Source organism: Monodon monoceros, unplaced genomic scaffold, assembly GCF_005190385.1.
Source record: "Monodon monoceros isolate NGI ecotype Baffin Bay Population unplaced genomic scaffold, NGI_Narwhal_1 Super_Scaffold_9, whole genome shotgun sequence".
NCBI lineage: Eukaryota > Metazoa > Chordata > Mammalia > Artiodactyla > Monodontidae > Monodon > Monodon monoceros.
Window position 1 is genome coordinate 47,951,210 of NW_021703786.1, and position 19,775 is coordinate 47,970,984.

Here is a 19,775-nt window from a genome sequence, read left to right on the forward strand (position 1 = left end):
CCCGTCGCCCGCCGCCCGCCGCCCGCTTGGCGCCCGCTTGCTCCGCCGCCGCGGCTCAGCCCGGACGTCCGCAGCCCAGGGAGCCAGGTGGCGGCGCCCTGTGCCCGGGGCGCGTCGGGCCGCTCCTTGCCGCGGGCCGCCCGGGGGCGTGCGGGCGCCAAGGGCGCCTAGGCTCCGGGCACTGCGGGGTTGCTGGCTCGGCGCCCCAGGGAGGCGGGCGCGTGGCCGCCGGAGCGGCCGCCCCAGCTGGTCGCGATTGCGGGGTGAGTGCGATCTCCGCGTGCCCCAGCCGGGACCCCCGCGCTGGCTGCGGGCAGGGTTCCCCCAGCCGCGGGCCAACAAGTTTGTGTAGACGCGGCCGGGAGCGCGGCGGGGCTGCACCTGCTCCGGCTCCGGGGCGCGCTGGCGGGGGGACGCCTCTCGCGGGGTCACGGCGGCTTCGCCCGGGAGTGTGTGCGCGTGGAGCCGGGCTGGGGGGCTGCTTCGGCACGAGCGGGATGGGGCGGGGGTGCGCAAAGCAGTTTCCCAAGCCGCGTCCGCCTCCTGGAATCCTCAGAGACCCTCCGTTTCCCCGGAGGGAGCCGTGGATCTGGGGAGGGGGCGAGGACAGGCTTTGGGGTGCGCACTGCCTCTTCTAAGAGGAGACAGTGGCAGCTCCCTCTTGTTCCGCCACCACGCCAGGCTTCCGGTCAGCGGAGGGTTTTCTCTCTCTCTTGGTGAACTTGAGGCACGGGCAAAGGCAAAACGCACGTATTTCGTCCAGAAAAATTACTCCAAGGAGAGCTCTGCATTTTCCTAAGAGTAGACGGGAACTCACGACTGGAGGCTACTAATTGCGTTTTTCGTTTCTCATGCGAAGCCTCCAGGGGGTCTTCTGCCTCAGGGTAACCAACCTCCCGGGGGTCTGTTTTCCTGAGTATCTGTGTCCACCGATGACGCCTGCTCGGTGCTGGCTCGCCCGTGGGGAGGCGGGGGAGGAGAGGGAGACCTCTGACCCTTCTCTGAGCAGTGGGAGGGCTGGTTGTAAGGGTTCCAGCCCCGCACCCCGTCCTGTCCTGGGATCCCGCTGCTGCCCACGCTCGCCTGCTCCCCACCTGCTCCCAAGATGGACAGACTCGGAACTCCTCTCTACTTTTCTAACAGCGTTAGACGCTGTCCTCCCTCTTGCCGCTGGAAGGGCGTGCTTCAGTTTATGGAGCACTCGGGTTATCCCATGTTGGGACGCCGTGATTGGGGTCAGGAGCTGGGGGGGGCCTTTTCTTTCTCTCCTCTGAATAGCCTAGGTTATCGGGCACAGAGAGTGAGGGCTCGTGGTGAGTGGAATACAGGAGGCAGAAAGCTGGCTGGCTCTGCTCTGCCTGCAGCCGCCCCTGCCTGCTGGTTGCAAGGGCTGGAGAGAGGGCAGCGGGGAGGTTTCCCTCGAGTATTCCCCTCACCGCCCCCAGCCCCACGCCATACCCTTAGTTCTGGCCTCACCAGTCCCTTGGAGAAGATGCCCCGGTGGGCCATCAGAGCCCAGCAGTTCCATGGGGAGGAGCAGCCGTGTTCATCTCTGATGCACACTCTCTGAAGGAAGCGTGGCAGGCAGCTGGGCTGGTGCGCTGAGCCCGGCAGCCTCATCTTCCCCCAGGAGAAGCCCCCTGGCCCTCACCTGCAGCTGCATCCCCCTGTCTTCAGCAGGACCATTGCCACAGCTCCTCTGGAAGAATGCCTTATTTGGGGGGGGAGGGGATCCCTTATTCAGTGGGCGTTGGAGCCCTGCGGGGCACTGCCCTGTGGCCTACAGCATGTCTGGCTCGGAGTGAAGAGACGCTAGGATTAGGCAGAAGGCCAGACCCCTGCCCCTTTCTTCCTGTCTGCCTAACCAGGCAGAAGTGGATATTGTGGGCCACCAGTTGGTCGGCTACTAAAGCCTGAGCCTCTGAGCGCTGGGCAGTGAGTTGCAGAGCTGCTTGCCTGTACAGTCTGCCTGAACAGGCAACCCAGAGCCTCTAGACCAGGACTGAACCATGTCTGAGCAGCGCCTCTCAGGAGGGCGTGTTTCTCTTTGTAGACACACCCGGCTTGCGATCCTATCTGGCTCAGACCCAAGTCAGCCGTAGTGAGACCAGTGCCCCGGACTCTCCCTCCGGAGCTACACTGAGGCCAGGGCAAAGCTCAGTGTTACAGACCTTCGGGGTCTTTATCCATAGGATGTGAGTGATGATCAGACCCACCAGCAGGGGCAGAACTGGGTTGGAGGCAAGCCCTGCTCATCTGAGGCGTGAGTGCTTGAACGTGGCTTTGGACTACCTTCTCCCTGGGCCTCTTTTCATGCTGCGGCTTTTAATCTCTCTTCCTCGTGGTTTTGACAAGCAGCGTGTTGACGCATCACCTGGAAAGCTGTTGGAAGGGTGGCGCTTTGGAGAACGTATTCAGGGAGGACCTCCATCTCCCAATGTGGGACTGAGAGTAGTTGGAAGAACGGGGTGAATTAATCGTGTGCATCATAAAACACGATGTGCCTCTTGGTAGCTGCTAAGGCTTTCCTCCTCCACTTTGATTCTCTTTCTCTTGCTCCTGGAAACTCATGAGGGGACCAGGAGGGTGCTGAGGACAGGAAGGCGCAAGGTGTCTTGGCCTCCCCCACCCCCAGCCTAAGTCCCCCATCCCAGTGACCTGAGGCACGGCGGGCACAGAGCCAGAGAAGGGCGAGGTTCACTTTGGCTGGGTACTCCACCCACCTGCCCAGATTTATCCAAATCACTCAGTGGGGTTTGGACAAACCTCAAGAGTTTGCCACTCAATGGGAGAAACATACGAACACATGAACAAAATCGGGTTCTACTAAAGAGGTAGCCCAGAGATAGCCTAAAGGTGTCTGTGATTGGCCCTTGCAAGAGTGGGTTGGGCTCCAGATCAACCAACTAAAAAGGCGAAATGCCTTTTAGCGCATTTGGTTGTGTTCTGTCTTTCTTTGCAGCCCTGGCCCCTAGAGGGGTGCCTGGAGGCATCTCCATCCCTGGAGTTGAACAGATGAAGACCATGTGATATGGTAGATGATGCCACAGACCTGGAATCCGAGAACTTGAGTTCAGTCTAGCAGTAGCTGTTTGTCTTTGGTCAAGTTAATTTGCCCTCTGTCTTCCTCAAGTTCTGCATCTCCACGATGGAGATGATAATGATCTGACTTCACCAGTTTACGGGAAGATCATTCATTCGTTTGATGATCTGTTGATTCATTCAGCACACTTGAGAGTGTGTGAAAGTACCTTGCAATCTCTAATATGGTCCATAAAGACTTATTCTTATTTATATGAACCCCAGCACTTTGGTTTGCTGGAGGATTCCCCCCTCCCCCCCACCTCCTTTGCATTGAATGGAGTTTCAGCCTTACTATTATGTTTTATACCTTTTTAGCAATATTTCTTATTTCGGACCTTTTAAGTTCTGAAGTTCAGAAGATCAAAAGATTTGCCTCCTCAAAGGCAGGGACCCCACCCCATTCCCATTTCCCAGACCTTGTCCCACCCCAGGGCCCAGCAGATCTATATTTAGTGGGCCCTTTGCTCTCTTTCTGAATCTCCAAGAGCCAGAGGCGTGGGACCCTGGGATGAGGGCAGCATGGCCCTGAGCCTTGGAGGGTGGCCAGTGGGCACAGATTTCTGGGATCTGCCCTGTGCCCCACCCAGAGGTGGACAGAGGCACTGCCTGTGTCTTTGAGGGGCTCATAGGGTGGGAGGAGAAGTGGGCAGCGTAGCCGGGACTCAAGGCAGGACACGTCGCCCAGAGCATCCAGCCTCGCCGTCGAGCGCTGGGGAGTGGCTCTGCTCTGGGGATCAGGAAACCTTCTTGGAGGGGGTGGCGTTAGAGCTGAGCCTTGGTAGCCACAAAGACTTTCAGAGCCACAAGATGGGGCCCGCGTTGGCATCCCTGGCCGACGGAAGAGTATGTGCAAGGGGGCATGAAGCATTGCACGCTGGCCAGTGGGGCGTCGAGTTCTGGAAGGAATACTGAAGGGAAGTTGCTGGGAGACTGAACCAGGAAGGGCCACTGAATGCCAGGCTGAGGCGCTTGAACTTGGTCGTCTGAGTCCTGGGGAGCCACTGCAGGCTATAGCATTGCTCGTTCTTGGTGTTAGAAAGATCTCTTTGTTATGATGCTAGGAGGGGACAGCGTCTCTGAGAGGGGGCGGGGTCCAGATGACAGGCACTGAGCCTGAGCAGGGCAGAGGCAGGGGTTGAGGGTGGGAAGAGACAGGGGAGGGCTAATTCAGAGCACTGAGCCCAGCTGGAGGCTCCCCGGTGTGGCGTTGCTGAGGTCCTGAGGCTGAGACAGCCGCCTGCCCCGACCCCAGCTGCTGGTCACGCAGGCTGGGGCTCCCAACTGCTAGAGCACGAATGCCCACCTCCTTGTCTGGGGAGCAACACGTTGGCCCCTGTTCCTTGAGCTTAGGGCTCTCACCCTGCTAAGAGCACACCGCTCTGAATCCCCAGAGGGTTGCAGCCCTCACCGCAGTGGCCGCAGTGGCCGCAGTGGCCGAAATGCTTCTGGGGCAGCTGGAGTTGTTCTCCCCTCACCTGCCTGTCCTCTCTGGCGGGGGGCTGAGGGGTGATGGAGTCACATGACTGAACCCCAGTGGCCACTGGTGAGGCCCAGGCCGTCTCTGACCTCTTTCTCCAGCCCCCAGGCCCAAGGGTCTGCCTTCTCTCCTCTCCCGGCTGTCGCCACCCCTCTCCTGTTCAGTCCCTTGGAAACCCCAGCCTGGTGCCATCTGCCCAACCCTCGCCCCTTCAGGCTGAGCCGCAGCTGCCACCTGGGGCCCAGATAACAACAAAGTAACAGCCAAGGGCTCAAGTTGTCTAAGTCCCCAACTGAGACCCCCAGAAGCCCCTCCGTCCCAATATTCTCCTCTCATTCCTGGGAAGAAACTGAGGGGCTCTCTCCCCTGGGCCCTGGCCTCCTCTGGGGTGACACCTGGGCCTCTGGCAGGCCGCCAGGCAGGACAGCTGGCGTCCACCTTTGTCCAGCCTGAGGCTCAGTGCCTCGCTGGTGCCTCCCCCCTCCCGACAAGGCCGGAGCCTCAGGTAGGGGTGGGCCCCTGCCCCCCATCGTCCCCCTGAAGCACTTTGCATGATTCCCAGACAGGCGGTGTCACATGGGAAGCATGCCTGGGGGAAGAATGGTCCAGACCTGCAGAGGAGGGGAGGGGCCCAGGAGGCTGTGACGCTGACCACATGGCAGCATCTGGGAGGTCTGACAGGGGTGGGGCGAGGGGGGGTGACACCGTGTGAGGCACCATGTCTGGGAGCTTCATCCTGGCATGTTTTCAAAAAGGTGGTGATGGAGGCACGCTAAACCCCTTTCAGGAATCAATCTTGTCTCGTGTGAAGCTGGTGTGGGGAGAGAGGCGGGAAGCTTAGTGGGCATGGGGTGGGCTCTGGGAGCAGGGAGCCAGGTCTGAATTCCGGTCCTGGTTTGTCTGGCCTTGGCCAAGGGGCTTCACCCAGCTGAGCTTTAGAGACCGGGGCTCTCAGATGGGGGGTGATCAGGGCATCTGCCTCGGCGGGAGATGGGAGTAAATGACATGGTGCAGGTGAAATACACAACCCAGCCTAGTTGGATTATTCAGCGCTGCCAAGTGCTTCATAAATGGTGGCATTGAAAAAGCAAGCAATTGCTAGCAGCTGTCTTAGCATGGGGGCAGCTTCAAGTAAGCCTGGGTTAGTGCGCCCACCCCAGGGAGTTGGAGGCTGAGAGGAGGTGTGGGTGGCTGATTCCCCCCACAGCTCAGCTGCTGCAGGCCTCTCCTCCAGCGTCTCCATGTTCGCCTCTTTTGCGCTGCTAAAGCTGAAGGCTGTAGATAACGGAAGACTTACTCCCTGATTCGCTCCCAGGACAACGCCTACTTACCCCCATTTAGCATGAGGAGCCTGAGGCTCTGCCCTGTGCGGTGACTTGATCAAGGAGGATTTGCTCTAATGGAGGGCCTCCTGGCCCTGGGGTACAGCATACGCGCCGCAGGCGCTGGCTGCTCCCGCTGTGCAGCTGCCTTGTGGCTTGGCTGTGAGCCCTTGTGCAGATACTGCACGTAGCCCAGCCCCCCACGCCCACCCCAGGCCTCTTTCAGGTTCAGTCACTCAACAAACACTTTTACGGGCACTGCCCTGCCGGCTGTGTTCTAGGATCTGGGGATGTGGCGAGAATGTGAGATCGGGTGTCATCTGTGCCCTGGGGGAGAGGTGAGCGTGGTAGAGAGTGGGGGACGACTGACAAACGTAATATCAGTGGGAAGTGGGCTGGAAGTCGGGGCAGGGGGACAGGTTCCTGATGTGGCAGGTGTTCTGGGCTGGGAATCAGCTTCGCGACGTTGGAAGTTCAGAGCGGCAGCCTGCCTTATAGGAGGCCAGGGTCGTTGAGCGCTGGCGTGAAAGTAGCTGCCCCCTGCCCCCACGTCCAGTGCCCACCTCCCCAGACCAGGGGAGGCCCCTCTGGGAAGGGGTGGCTCTAGAGAGGACTTGGTTGGCGGGGGGGGGCTTGGGGAACCCGGGTGTGATCGCCCTGACAGTGCCGCATCCCACTGTGCCCTTTGTAGTGTGCTCCCAGAGCCTGTATACAAATGTGTATGGAGTTCTGGCCGGGTCTTGGCTTCAAAATTCTGAACAGCTGATCCATTGCCCACCTTGTGGCTCCATCTCATCAGAACCTTTCTCCCCACAGTAGGTGTCCTCTCTCCCCTTATATTTTAGTTTTATAGGATTTTTCACTGATAGAATCCCAATCTTGTAACCAGAAGCCTTTTGCAAGCAGATCCAGAAACCTCTCTTCATAGAATGACACAGGAAGGATAACATATAAAGCTCAGGCACCCTTATTAATTTCCATGTATCTGTAAGACCTGAACTGGTGAAGCGGTGTCCTTTGTGCTTACGTATTACTCCATCTGCCGTGTTTCCAGCGAGGCTTCCACAGCTCTGAATAACCGGAATTTGAGATTTCATTGCCCTGACCCCCACAGGAGGAGGTTTCTGATATCATGATTCGCCTATTAATGTTATCTTCTCATTCATTTTTAAAAAATGTATTCAGAAACAGAGATGGCTGAGCATCTATGCTGCTGGGGCTCATGCTGGGGGCCAGGGTTACTAAAATGCATAGGGCATGACCTCTAGCCTTGAGTCAGTCACAGTCCTGCAAGGATGATTGACAAGTACAGGGACAATTAAAATCATCTTGGGGTGGTGAATGCTGGGATGGGGGTCAGCATCCCCATGGGAAGACAGAGAAATCTACACCAGTGGGTGGGTGGTGGTCAGGGAGAGCTTCTCGGAGGAAGTGGCACCTGGGCTGATTCTCAGAAGATACACAAGGATTCACCAGGCAAAGAGGGAGAAAAAGACATCAAATGCATTGTGTACAAAGGCACCAGGGCAGATGTGCTGTGTGGTTGCTCTGCTGGACTCTGTGTGTGTGTGTGTGTGTGTGTGTGTGTGTGTGTGTGTGTATGTGTACACGCACATGTGCACACATCATGGGGAAGCATAAGGGAAGGGCCTGGCGAGAGGTGAGCTGGTTGGGCTGGATCAGGAAGGGGGCCTCGTATGTCATGCTAAGGAGCTTGGAGTTTATCCCAAAGCCATGGGGAGCTACCGAAAAGGGTTTTAAGCAGGGGAGTGCCATGATCAGATTTGTGTGTTAGTAGGATCACCCTGGTGGCCTTGCAGAGCATGGATTGGAGGGGCCAAAGCTAGAGGCAGGGAGATCAGTCAGGATTTCTTGGCATTTTCTCTGCAGTTCTACAAATCTGACGAGGCTGGCTGGGGTGGGCCTGGCACACACCAGCTTAGAGAGAAAATAAAAGCTCTGGAGACCCGTCTGGAAGGGCTCCCAGACTCAGTGTTTAATTCCACCTTCATTTGCTGATTCCCTAGCCTGCCACCCCTGCCCCAGCCTAAAGGACCCACCGGATCCCCATATTCCCAGATCCTGCCCTCCCCAGAAGCCTCAGAACCTGGCAGCTCTCAGCATTGAATCAGAAAGGGTCATGCTGGTCTGGGCCCCTCCTGGGGCCCTGGAGTGCCAGGCCGCAAGAGCCCAAACATTGTCTTTCCTCTCACACCCAGCCGCCGTCCGTAGGGCACAGAGCAGCCATTGAGGGGCCGTGGGGCCCTGGCGGAGGTACCGGGCCCTGTTACAGGCAGCGGCTTAGTCACGCTCCTAGGAGTCTTTCTCCCCGGGACAAGCCTGTCCTTGTGTTAAGGGCCGTCCTCACCCAGCAGCCTGGCTCACAGCAGCTGCGGGACCCTCTGCGAATCCGTGACAGTGCACTTCAGAGGCGCCGCCAAAGGAAACCAAAGCCCAGCGTGAGAGCTGAGTCCTGGGGAGCAGAGGGGGCACCCGGGACGGCTGCTCTGAGAGCCCTCCCCTCTTCACCTCACCAGGTGCCCAGCCCCGTTGGCAGGTGCATGGCCTGGGGCACTCTCCTGCTCTGGCCTCCCGCCTTCAGGAAGCCTGGAAAGATTATGCAAGCCCACTCTCTCCCCGTGTGCCCTCTCCTGTGTTAAAACCGACCCACGTCTGCAGAAGCATTTCCAAAAGACAGTTTGCAGCCCCAAGGCACCCGGGGAGTCAGCACGCATGTATTGAGCACCTGCTGTATACTCATGCCTTGGGCTGGGTGCACACGTAGGTGGTGGGGTCTCATTATAGGCTGGGCCACGTGTCAGTTCAGAGTCCAGGCTCTGAATACAGGCTGTTCCAAACCTCGGCCCCTCTGCTCACCAGCTGTGTGACTTTGGGAAAGTTACGTTGCCTCCTTTTGCCCCAGTTTCCTCATCTGTAAAATGCGGATAGTACTGTACAGTATCCACCTCGCTGGGTTGGTGTGAGGATTAAATGAGATGATACATAAAGCGTTTAGCTCAGTGCCTGGCATGAAGTAAGGATTCAGTACAAAGACACTGCTGTGGGTTTTTTGGGGTTTTTTTTTTTTTTTGATAGGAGTGGAAGGTGTTTATTTCTTTCTTTTTTTCTCCCCCGACTCCCCTCCCATCCAGGCTGCCACATAACATTGAGCAGAGTTCCCTGTGCTGTACAGTAGACCCTTGTTGGTTATCCTTTTTAAACACACTCTGCTACTGATTTTCTTCCTTACTGCTATCGTTATTGGATCTTCCTGCCGCTCCGGGATAGAGTGTTAGCTCCCTTTTACAGGTGAGGAAGCTGAGGCCCAGTGAGGTGAAGTAACCCACCTGATGTCACACAGCCATGCAGTGGCAGAGCTGGGACTGGAACCCAGCTCTCTGTCATGTGCTCTTGCAACACGGCGGTTCCCTTTGGTAAACAGAGCCCCGGAGTGCAGGGTGCCTGACCCTGGGGCAGTGGGAGAAGTGGACCCTCCTATTGCATCTAAGTGCCCTTTCTCTTCTTTTGCAGATTTTTAAGCTGGAGATGAGGGTCACTAGAGCCCAGGGATGGCAAAGTTTGTGACACTTGGGCAGAAGCTGCAGCTGCAGGGTCCGGGCCGGAGTTAAGTGATGGTGTCATGTGAGCACCTGCTGAAAACCAGGCGGGAGGAACAGTAACCCCAGGAGAGCATAGGCTGCTCCCGGGATGCAGGGATGACGCCTCCGCAGGCCCCAGCCTCCCTCCCACCTGGGTGCTAGGAGCCGTCCCTGGGCTCCAGCCGGGAGCCCTGCCGCCCAGGGGCATGGCCAAACCTTTCTTCCGACTCCAGAAGTTTCTCCGCCGGACGCAGTTCCTGCTCTTCTTCCTCACAGCCGCCTACCTGATGACCGGCAGCCTGCTGCTGCTGCAGCGGGCCCGCGTGGGCCTCCCGCCGGGCCCCCGGGCCCCCGGCGCCCTGCAGGCCCTGCCCGTGGCCGCCGTGGCGCTGGGCGTGGGCCTGCTGGACAGCCGAGCCCTGCACGACCCCCGGGTCAGCCCAGAGCTGCTGCTCGGCGTGGACGTGCTGCGGGGCCCCCTGGCCCGGCCCCGGCCCGGCCCCCGCTGGCTCCGCAGCCGCAACTCAGAGCTGCGCCAGCTGCGGCGCCGCTGGTTCCACCACTTCAAGGGGGACCCCCAGGGGCCGCCCGCCCTGGGACCCGAGGCCCCCAGGCCAGCCGCCAGCAGCCAAGGTAGGTGCTCAGCCCTGGGTCTCCTTGCCTATATGGGAGCTACTCCCAGGGGCCCCATTCGGGGGCACAGGACTGGTGTCCCCTCTCCCTGGCCCTGGCAGCAGCCCAAGAAGTAGGCGCCGAGAGCCCAGGGCCTTCCCACACCGCCCCTTCCCCCGGCTCCGAGGCAGACAGGAGGGGCCTGGGAGGGGAAGCCCTTTGGAGTTTTGCTCGCTCCCCAGCTGGGCTCGCACGTGGCTGGAGGTTGAGATGTGCGAGCATCTTGGAGCTGAGACAGACCTCGGCTTGAATCCTGGCTCAGCTCCAAGTTTATTGGGTGACCACGTCTCTTAATTTCTCTGGGCTCCTTGGAAATGGAGGTTGAGATACCTGCCCCAGGGTTATGGTGAGGATTAAATGTGATCATACAGAGCAGCGGTTTGCGAAGCAGAGTCCCAGACCAGCAGCCTCAGCATCACCTGGGAGCTTGTTGCAAGTGCAGGTTCTCAGACCTACCGAGTCCCAGACTCTGGGGCGGGGGCCGGCGGTCTGGGGCAGCAGGGTCTCCAGGTGGTCCTCGTGCACGCAAAAGCTGAGGACCGCTGGGCTAGGCGTCCTGATGTATTCGCTGGCACTCAGGAACTGGAGCTCTTATTATTTAAACTCCCCCAAGGTCATTCTCTTAGTCTGGGTTCCCCGGAAGCAAACCCTGACATCAGGATTTAAATGGACTTGGTTAATTTGGGATGTGATCCCAGGAACACTGGTAGGGGAGTGGGAAGTGAGGCAGGGAAGAGAAGGTGGTCAGTAAAGGGTACGTTAGGGAGCAAGTGGGGGCTTGGAGCGAGGCTAGAACATGCATCTTAGGGTACAGCCTGGAGGCAGCAAGGCCGCGGGGACACGGGCGGGACGCTGATCAGACCGCCAGGGTCATGCAGCTGGGACTCCATCGTGGGGTCAGCCTGCTTCCAGGTCGGGACTCTTTACACCAAGTTATCCAGACTATGCAGGGCCCAGTTAACTGAGCCTGTGTGAAGTGAGCACCCACGGAGTGCCACAGCTATTGTTGGGTGGTGACTGATCTCAGTCAGTGTCCCAGCATCCCTGTCACCACCCCATTTGGTCCTGTACCACAAATCACAGGAGAACTGCTATCCTGAGTATAAGAAGCGTAGTTGGAGCTTAGAGTCCTCGGTGGCAGGATATGGAAGAAGATGAGGCAAGAGCCTTATAGGAGGACGAGTCTGGTGGCCCAGTACAATGAAGACTGGAGGGCTCTGCCTTCTACAAGAAAGAAACTTCCATGGAATGAAGTTTCATCTGAAATCCTCTAGGTCATAGCCCTTGCGTGGGATTCCTCAGCAAGGCTTCCACGTAAGAATGAGGGAGAATTGAGGAACTGGTTCTGTAGCTCATTTCATACAGATGCAATTTCTGTAAACTCTCCCCAACACATCTAGAAGCTGGGTCTCTATGCAGGCTATACCAGTGTAACTCATTTAGACTAAAGTGTAAGTGACTAAACAAAGTTGCCATGGATTTCTTGGAAAGAAGGCATGGAAAGAGCACAAGTTTTGAAAACAGACCTGGGTTTCTTTCTTGGTACTGCCAGTTATTGGCTCTATGACCTTGGGCAAATTAGCCATGATTCCTCTTTTTATTTCTCTCAGTCCACACTTACTGAGGACCCACGTATGAGTCTCCGTGTGTGCTATTCACTGTGCACTTGAGGAGCTCGGTCTGGTGGTGGAATCAGATGTGCACCCAAATGATTACCCCACAGTGTGACTGAGGCATCATAGAGGCACGTGCAAAGGGCTTGGGGCTCATTAGACAGAAGTGACAAGTTCTTTGTAACCTGGCTTCAGGGTGACTGGGCAGCAGAGGAGAGGACTCAGGGTGACCTGGTTATAGCCCTGTGTATAGAATACGTATATCCAGGAGAACCAGTGGGTACCCCTTAAGTCATCATTTAGAGAGGCGATGGAAGAGGCTGCCGTGAACGCTGAGGAGATCATGGTGAGATGTAAACAGGACCGATCGTCACCCATTATACACCAGCAGTTTCTGCCCTGAGCCCCTGAGTGCCCTCCACACTCTGATGCTCTGGCTGACCCTCCCTGGTGACCCTCAAACCTAGCAAGTGAAGGGTTAACGCCTGGTACAGCGGGAACAGTTGGTTCGGGTGTTGAATGGTGATAATTCTGGCAGGTTGGTGCCCCGCCCCAATAGGTTATTCAGTATTTTGAATATCCCCCAGGATTGGAGGAAGAATTCGCCCTCTGGGAGAGGCCGTGGTATCCTGGCTGGAGATCTTCAGAGAAAGTGGGGAGAGGCAGGCACTGGCCTGAGGACCCTCTGGGAGCCCCCTTCCCTTCTTGGGGCTCTGTGGGCCCCGCACAGCCAGGGGGGCCTCCCTGGTGGAGGCTAGCTCGCAGGCCAGCCCTCGGGACAGCTGCTGGGGTTGCAGACAAAGAGAGCGTCTCTTTGCGGCCCGGGCAGCCTGCCATCCCCCTGTAAGGGGATCCGGCAGGCAAGCCTTGGAAGCTGCAGGAGGCCCCATCAATCACTGAGCATTTCATTATACCTTGGACAACATCCATAATGGAATAAAATGTCAGTAAGTTTACTAGGGGAAAAATAGTAACTTCTCCATAGCCAGTTTGTTTTTTATTGATAGTAATTTGCAAAGACATTGCAATATCTCCAAAGCCATCGTTAAGAGCCTCACGGCATGTCCATTTTGATGTGCAAATGAGCAGATGCGGAGTCACAGACAATAATATATCGCCTCCGTTTCAGCCGAAAGTAATAAATCCGTCTCAGAGTGTGTCCCAGTGCATCCCTGGGAAGTCCTTTCTTTTTGCACATTCTCTCTTTCTAACTCTGTCAGGGAGTTAGAAAAGCCATTCATTATTTTTCCAAGAGAAGGGGCTCCTCTCCTCCTCACAAGCAGAGGGGGAGGCGCCTGCGTCTCAGGCCTTTGCTACAAACTGAGATGGGACCAGCGGGGCATGGGCGCCCCCTCCAGATCGGTCAGTTCCACCCGATGGCCAGCTGGTAGCTGGTTAGCCTCTTCTTGTTTTTGAAGAACCCAAGCCTGACTGCTCAAAACCATTTCTTTCTCTCTTATTAATGTGTTCTGCTAATATTTACGGAGCCGGGACTTCCCTGGTGGCGCAGTGGTTAAGAATTCGCCTGCCAATGCAGGGGACACGGGTTCGAGCCCTGGTCCGGGAAGATCCCACATGGCCACGGAGCAACTAAGCCCGTGCGCCACCAACTACTGAGCCTGCGCTCTAGAGCCTGGGAGCCACAGATACTGAAGCCCACATGCCTAGAGCCTGTGCTCTGCAGCAAGAGAAGCCACTGCAATAAGAAGCCCATGCACCGCCATGAAGAGTAGCCCCCGCTCACCTCAATTAGAGAAAGCCCGCGCGCAGCAACAAAGACCCAACACAGCCAAAAATAAATAAATTTAAAAAAAAAATTTACGGAGCCATTGTCACACTCGGCCCCCAGCTTAGAGTGTAGGATCAGAATAATTATAGCTGTTCCTTATCTGAGCATCTGTGACGTGCCTAGATGTACATCTGTTATTTCATTTAATGTAATCTTTGAACAGCCTTGTGATGTCAGCGGTGCTATCACCATTTTAATGATGAAGGATTTTGCATTTCAGGGAAGTATAGTCATGTAAATATATTTATTGTTAATAATGACGTATAAACAATAAAAACAGTCACCACTGAGCCCGTACTACATGCCACACCTGCATTAGATACTTTCTGTGTTATCTCGTGGAATTCTCACAGCCACCCCATGAATTCCATGAGACCATATCCCCATTTTACAGATGGGACAGTGGAGGCTCAGGAAGGGGAAGCTGCACATGCCAGGTCACGCAGTCAGGTAGTAGTGGAACCTGGATTTGGATCTAAGGCAGCCCATTCCCTAAGGCTGTTTCCCCACTCTCCCCGTAAAATGTGTATGCGCCGGCCTCAGCCTTCAGGGGTCTTGAGCCCAGGCACCTTTAGAACCTTCTGGTTAATTTCCCATCAACGGTGATAAATGTTTAGCAACCCCCGAGCTTGTTTTGGATGTTTACTTGAAAGCTATAATAGAATTTATTCTTTGCTGAGCAACATACATCAGAAATTTCTTAAATACTAGTTTGTTTGTTTTTTTACTAAGTAGGCAGGCTAAGGAGAGCGATTGATTCTCACTGACCTGGGTGACAGCTTTCTGGTCTTGGTAGTCCTGAGATTTATATAAAGAGAGAGAAGCTTGTGGGGACTGGGTGTCTGGGGTCCCGAGTAGAGGAGTGGAGCCTGTGTCCATGGACAGACACAGGGTGTGGCCACGTGTGTGCTGCTGGGCATCCGTGATGAAGGTGACCTCAAGAGGTTCATAGCCTGGAAGGGGGAGAGACCCTTTGGCAGACATTGAGAAGGCGACTGTTGCTCTCTCCTCAGCCCCAGGTCCTCTAACCTGAGGTCTCTGGGTCTTCAACCATTCGTGGCATGGCAGAGAGTCCCATCTTCCACCATCTTGGTCATCTTCCTCTTACCTTGCCTTTCTTAACCTGGGGCCCCCCATCTTGGGAATCACACATTGGTACAGCCAATGGGACCAGCCCCTCCTTGCGTCTGGGCTCTCTGCTCCCCCTCTCGCACCATGCAGGATGTCAGTGTGGGTTTTAGGAGCTCTGACCCACTGTTGGCATCGTGCCTGACCCTGCGTGGTGAGTCACCAGCTAAGGGGAAGGTGTGGTCCCTGCCCTCAATGAGCCTTAAGTCATGGTACAGAGACAGGATACACAGGTGTACACGATTTTTAACAACAGTTAATGATAAGGATTTGGGTGACAGCAAGGTTTTCAGACACTCACTGTGACAATTCAGAGAAAGGAGAGGCCATAGTGGGCTGGAGTGGTCAGGGCTGTAAGTTGTCAAGGACAGGTAGGAAGTAAAGTGTGGACATGCGGGAGGGAGCAGGGACATGTCCAAATGTGGCAAGAGGAATGAGCTTGGGTGGGGTGGTGGGTTGCATTTATGCATTTGAAAGTTGAGGAAACTGAGGCACAGAATGTTGAAGTGATTTAGTCAAGGTCAGAGGTGGATTTAAATGTGCTGTTCACACCCAGGAAAATCACTCCCTGATTTGGGCCCCCAGGAATGAAGGCTGGCAGACCCACTCCTCCAAACCACTCAGCAGGCGGCCCTGAGCTTCTGCTTTGGGCCAGGTTCTTGGCAGCAGCAAAAGCCAGTCTTGCCTGAACAGGGAGCTCCTGGACCGGTGGATGAGATCGCTACTCCTCCCCGCAAAGCCGTTTGGGAGCCGGCAGGCTGTTGGGAGGCCTTGGGTGTGCTGCTTCCCAGAGACAGCCTAATTTCCGGAGGCTGCAGCGTACCGCTCAGGCGCCACTTGAGACATCCTGGAACTGAGTGTAGGCGTTCCCCTGGAGACGAGAAGCATCTTTATCACGGGTGCCTGATCCAGATCTGGGCACAACTATTGAGGGTGTGCATTCACAGCTCGGACTACGTGATGGCGTGTTTGCAAACTCCCAATGCACAGTTCCTTCAACGCGCTGCGATGCACATGACATTTACACACCTGACACACCTGCTTAGTGCTCGAGTTCTCCAGGCTTTGCTGTGCATTTCTGGGAGGCAGCTCCCTCTCTTGAGGTGACAGGTCAGGGCTGTTCCCCATTGACATGTGCACGGTTGGGTCAACACTGTCGCTGCTTTGTGGAGTCTTGTCCCCTAGTGTCCCTTTGCAGGGACGTGCCACAGATGCCCTCACTGGGGAGGGCTCAGCTGTCCCTTGGTCCTGATGATTCCCACACAGGACAGCTCTCTTACATGCTAACAGATGCTGCTTACACACCTGCAGTGATGGGGGCTTACTCCCTCCTGGGGTGGCAGATTTTCTTCTTGATACAACTCTCCCTGTTTGCAAGATCTTTATGTTAGCTAAGATCAGACTTTCCATAACTCATTTCTTCCCTCTGGATCACGAGGAGGTGACAGAACCTGCCTATCGAGACATTTTTGGAGGCAGAGGGACCTTTTCCAGCCTAGGAAGGGTAGGGATGGAGAGGAGAGGGGTCCAGGGGAAGAAATTAAACGAGCCAGACTCAGTGGGTGAGGGTCAGTGGAAGAAAGTTGTATTCTGGCTGGTGCCAGGCTCCTGGCAGGGTGTCTGGAGGGACAGTGGGCCATTAACTAGGAAAAGGGGGAGGACGAGAACAATGTGGAAGTGTCCAGAGGCGCTTCAGGGAGGGTTGGACCACAGCCTCATCCCCTGGGCTTCTCTGAGAAGAGCCTTAGCCAGGAAGGGCAATGCCAAGGGTGGAGCCAGGTAATCTTCCCTCTCTCTGGGGCCTCTGAGTCTCTGCTGTTCTTCCCCGCCTGCAGGCACATACATGGGATGCTTCGGTGACGACGGCCAGGAGAGAACTCTGAAGGGGGCTGTGTTTTTTGACTTGAGAAAGATGACCGTCTCCCACTGCCAGAATGCGTGCGCTGAGCGGTAAGTGTGGGACCCTGACCATCAACTCCACTGGAAATAAGGTCCAGAAAGTGGAAGTGGTGTCCCTGAGGTGATGCGTCGGCTTCCAGTTGGCTGTCATAGTGTAAGCAGAGCTCGACCGATCAGATCCCAGTTGTCCGGAACAAAGAAAGTTTACTGACAGGACAGCAGGGCGTTATGGAAAGAGCTCTGGGCTCAGTGTCAGGAGACCCGGGGTTCACTTCCTGCAATGCCAGGACTCACCCTTAGCCTGGCTCCAGACCCAGCTGCCATTCCTGGAACCAGACCTCAGTGCCCTGGGCCAAGGTCGGGACTCACCCCAGGCCCCGCTCTGCCTGCAGGTCCTATGTCTATGCCGGCTTGGAGGCCGGGGCCGAATGCTACTGTGGAAACCGTCTCCCAGCAATGAGCATGGGGCCAGAGGAGTGTAACCATGAGTGCAAAGGGGAGAAGAGCTCCGTGTGCGGAGGTGTGGGCCGTCTCTCCGTGTACCGCGTGGAGCAGCTGCAGCCCGGCTCCAGGAAGCGTGAGTGTGCCAGTCTGTCCCTGAGCTCCGTCTGTCCCCTGCTCTGCCACCACCCCCGCATCTGCAGCCCCTCATCCAAACCACGTGGGACCGAACCTGTGCTCCGCCTTCCTCACCACCTTCCCCAGACAGGCTCGCGGCAGGGGTGTGGGGTTAGGCTAAGTTCGCTCGAGTTCATGACCGAGGCACATCTTTCCTTATCCTCTACAGGAGAGAGAAACTGATCAGGAGGCCCAGGGCCTAGGTCTAGGTGTGTCTCAGACATGCTGTGTGGCCTCAGGCAGTTTGCTTCCCCTCTCTGGGTTCCAGTCTAGTTTGTGAAGTGCAGAGGCAGACTTTGATTTCTAGCAATGGGGCAGACCAGGTAGTCTGAATGTTTCCTAGCTATGAAACACCTAGAAATGCTGGGTAAAATTGTTTTAAATGCACAGCTGAACTAACAAGAAAGTAAGGAAATTCCTGGCTCCAGGAAAGAAGTGGGAACTAGGAATCACAGTGGTGAGATGAAGGTAATCAAGGATGCTGTGCAGCTCTGGGTCTCCGCCAGGGGAAGCTGGTCATCTTGGTGATCACACGGCTTAGGTTTTCATGTCCACAGAGGACAGAAAAGGAGGCTTTGAGCCTGTCAGGGTAGGGAGTTGGATTGAAACTTCTGTATAAAGTTGGATCCAATTTCACTGAAGTATAAATCAGTGAAATTTTAGATTAAAAAAGAAAACAACCTGCCAGAAATAGAAAAACTTGTCTGTTTTGACCTGAGCTTTGGGTGAAAAACAATTTTCCTAAGAACTTATAACCTAAGAGTTTATAATTGCAGGCCTGCGTTTGTATGAGCTTTAAGGTTCAGATTTCTGCCATCTGCCTGGTCCTGAAAGCTCCAACATGAAATTTGGCTCTGGGCCATCTGGAGGTACCAACAGAGGCACATGCAAAATTCTCTCTTGGGAGCTGTGCCACCAACCCAGGTGTAAAGGGTTCCTGTAGCTAAATTCCCACTGAAGATGAGTTTACAATTCAAAATTATAGAACTCAGGGGGAAATAATCGACCACGAGGGAGAGTAAGCCGATGCATCAAACAGCAAGACTGAAAAGTGCTACCAAACAGAGATGACAACTGAGGGGGCCCAGCTAGATGTTTGTGAAACTCGGATTTGTCCTCATTGCAAGATGAGCTGCAGATCCACTTGATGTAATCATAAAAGGCCCTTTTATAAAGTAATATGGCTGTGTACATTTGCACATTTGGGGAGCCATCCTCTTCCTGACTGGGAGGGGCCAGGCTGGGAAACAGTCAGAGCGTGGGAGACCTCCCCCCTCTGCTGGCGAGTGTGAGACTGCAGGTGATGGAGGCACAGCCCAGCATCCAGAAACATCAACTCATGAACTCAGCCACCTCTGGCCATGGACCAGGGCTCCAGGAGAGCTGATGGATTAGTTCAAGAACTGGACAGAGCTCAGAGAAAGGTGTCAGGTCAGAAGCAAAGACTGCAGAGGGGTTTCTGGGAGAGCTTTCCTAGTGACGAAGGAGTTTGCTAAGCAGTCCAGACGCCCAGCTCAGAGAAGCATGGGTGAGCTGCAAAGCCAACACTGGCTACCATCTATGGGGTCAGAGTGATGGGGAGAGTGGCTCAGTGCTCAGACCCGGCCAGCTAGGCTATTCCAGTGCTTTCTATATTCAGACAGGATTGTCTGGGAACCAGGGCTCCAGATGGGGGAATGGGGACAGGGGTGGAGACCCTGACAATGCACTCTACGGATTCACTAATGAGCCATTAACTCAACAGATACTCATTGACACCTACTCTGTGGCAGGCCCTGTCCTGGCTCAGCAGTTTGCCATGGTACATGGATGTATCAAGTCCCGCCCTGTCATCTGGGCATCCACATGGGCTTCCTGAGGACCAAACTGCTCCAGGAGGGCTTCTTGGACCTTTGATTTTCCTGGGTTCAAACAACATTAGCCCCCCTGACTCCTCAGCCCTGCCCGCCAGGAGGATCAGGTCTGTATGTGGGCTCTGGGCTGCCCTGGCAGCTCGTCCTGCCTGCTCAGCCACTGACCCTTAGAGATCAGTACTTGGCTCTAGGTTGCCCACTGGTTAAGGGTCAGATGGTCCAGTCATTCAAGCCAGCCTCAGATCTCAAGCCGGCTAGACTTGTTGTCATAGTTAATGTTGAAACGGTGGAACAGCCACCCCTTCCGGCAGGCTGGGGAGCCTGCACGGCTGACCTTTGCCGGCCTGCTCCCCTCTCAAGGGCATGAACCGACAGGATCTCTGTCAAGAGGTGACCAGGTGACCGGCCATCTGAAATTTCAGCTTCTCACTGGCAAGGAGCTCTCACGGGAGTAAGAGCCGTGAAGGTGCCCCCCGGGTTGGGATCACAGGGAGGTGCAGAGCAAGTCATCAGTGGCTCCATCTTGGAGGTATCCTTCTGCCCTAAGCGCCCCTGGAGCTGTCATCTGGGGAGCGGGAGAGGAGGGTGTGGAACGGACTGCCCTGGGTGACAGCCTCTTCCCGACAGCCACAGCGGTGAAGTCTAGAGGCAGCTGACACTGCACTTCCGCAGCGTCCTGTATCACTGACCCGCTACGGCTTGTGCCGCGCCCTCACCTCCT

General features: G+C 55.8%; 1 protein-coding gene across 1 annotated transcript in view; it reads left to right on the forward strand.

The window, feature by feature from the left end:
- The first annotated feature begins 226 nt into the window (after positions 1-226).
- WSCD1 (WSC domain containing 1) overlaps positions 227-19,775 on the forward strand; it is a 40,695-nt gene continuing 21,146 nt past the window's right edge. Inside the window, exons 1-4 of the mRNA XM_029210680.1 lie at positions 227-263; positions 9,415-10,115; positions 16,520-16,634; positions 16,976-17,160. Coding sequence (XP_029066513.1) covers positions 9,689-10,115; positions 16,520-16,634; positions 16,976-17,160 — 727 coding nt within the window. The 5' untranslated portion in view covers positions 227-263; positions 9,415-9,688. The remainder of the gene's footprint in view (positions 264-9,414; positions 10,116-16,519; positions 16,635-16,975; positions 17,161-19,775) is intronic.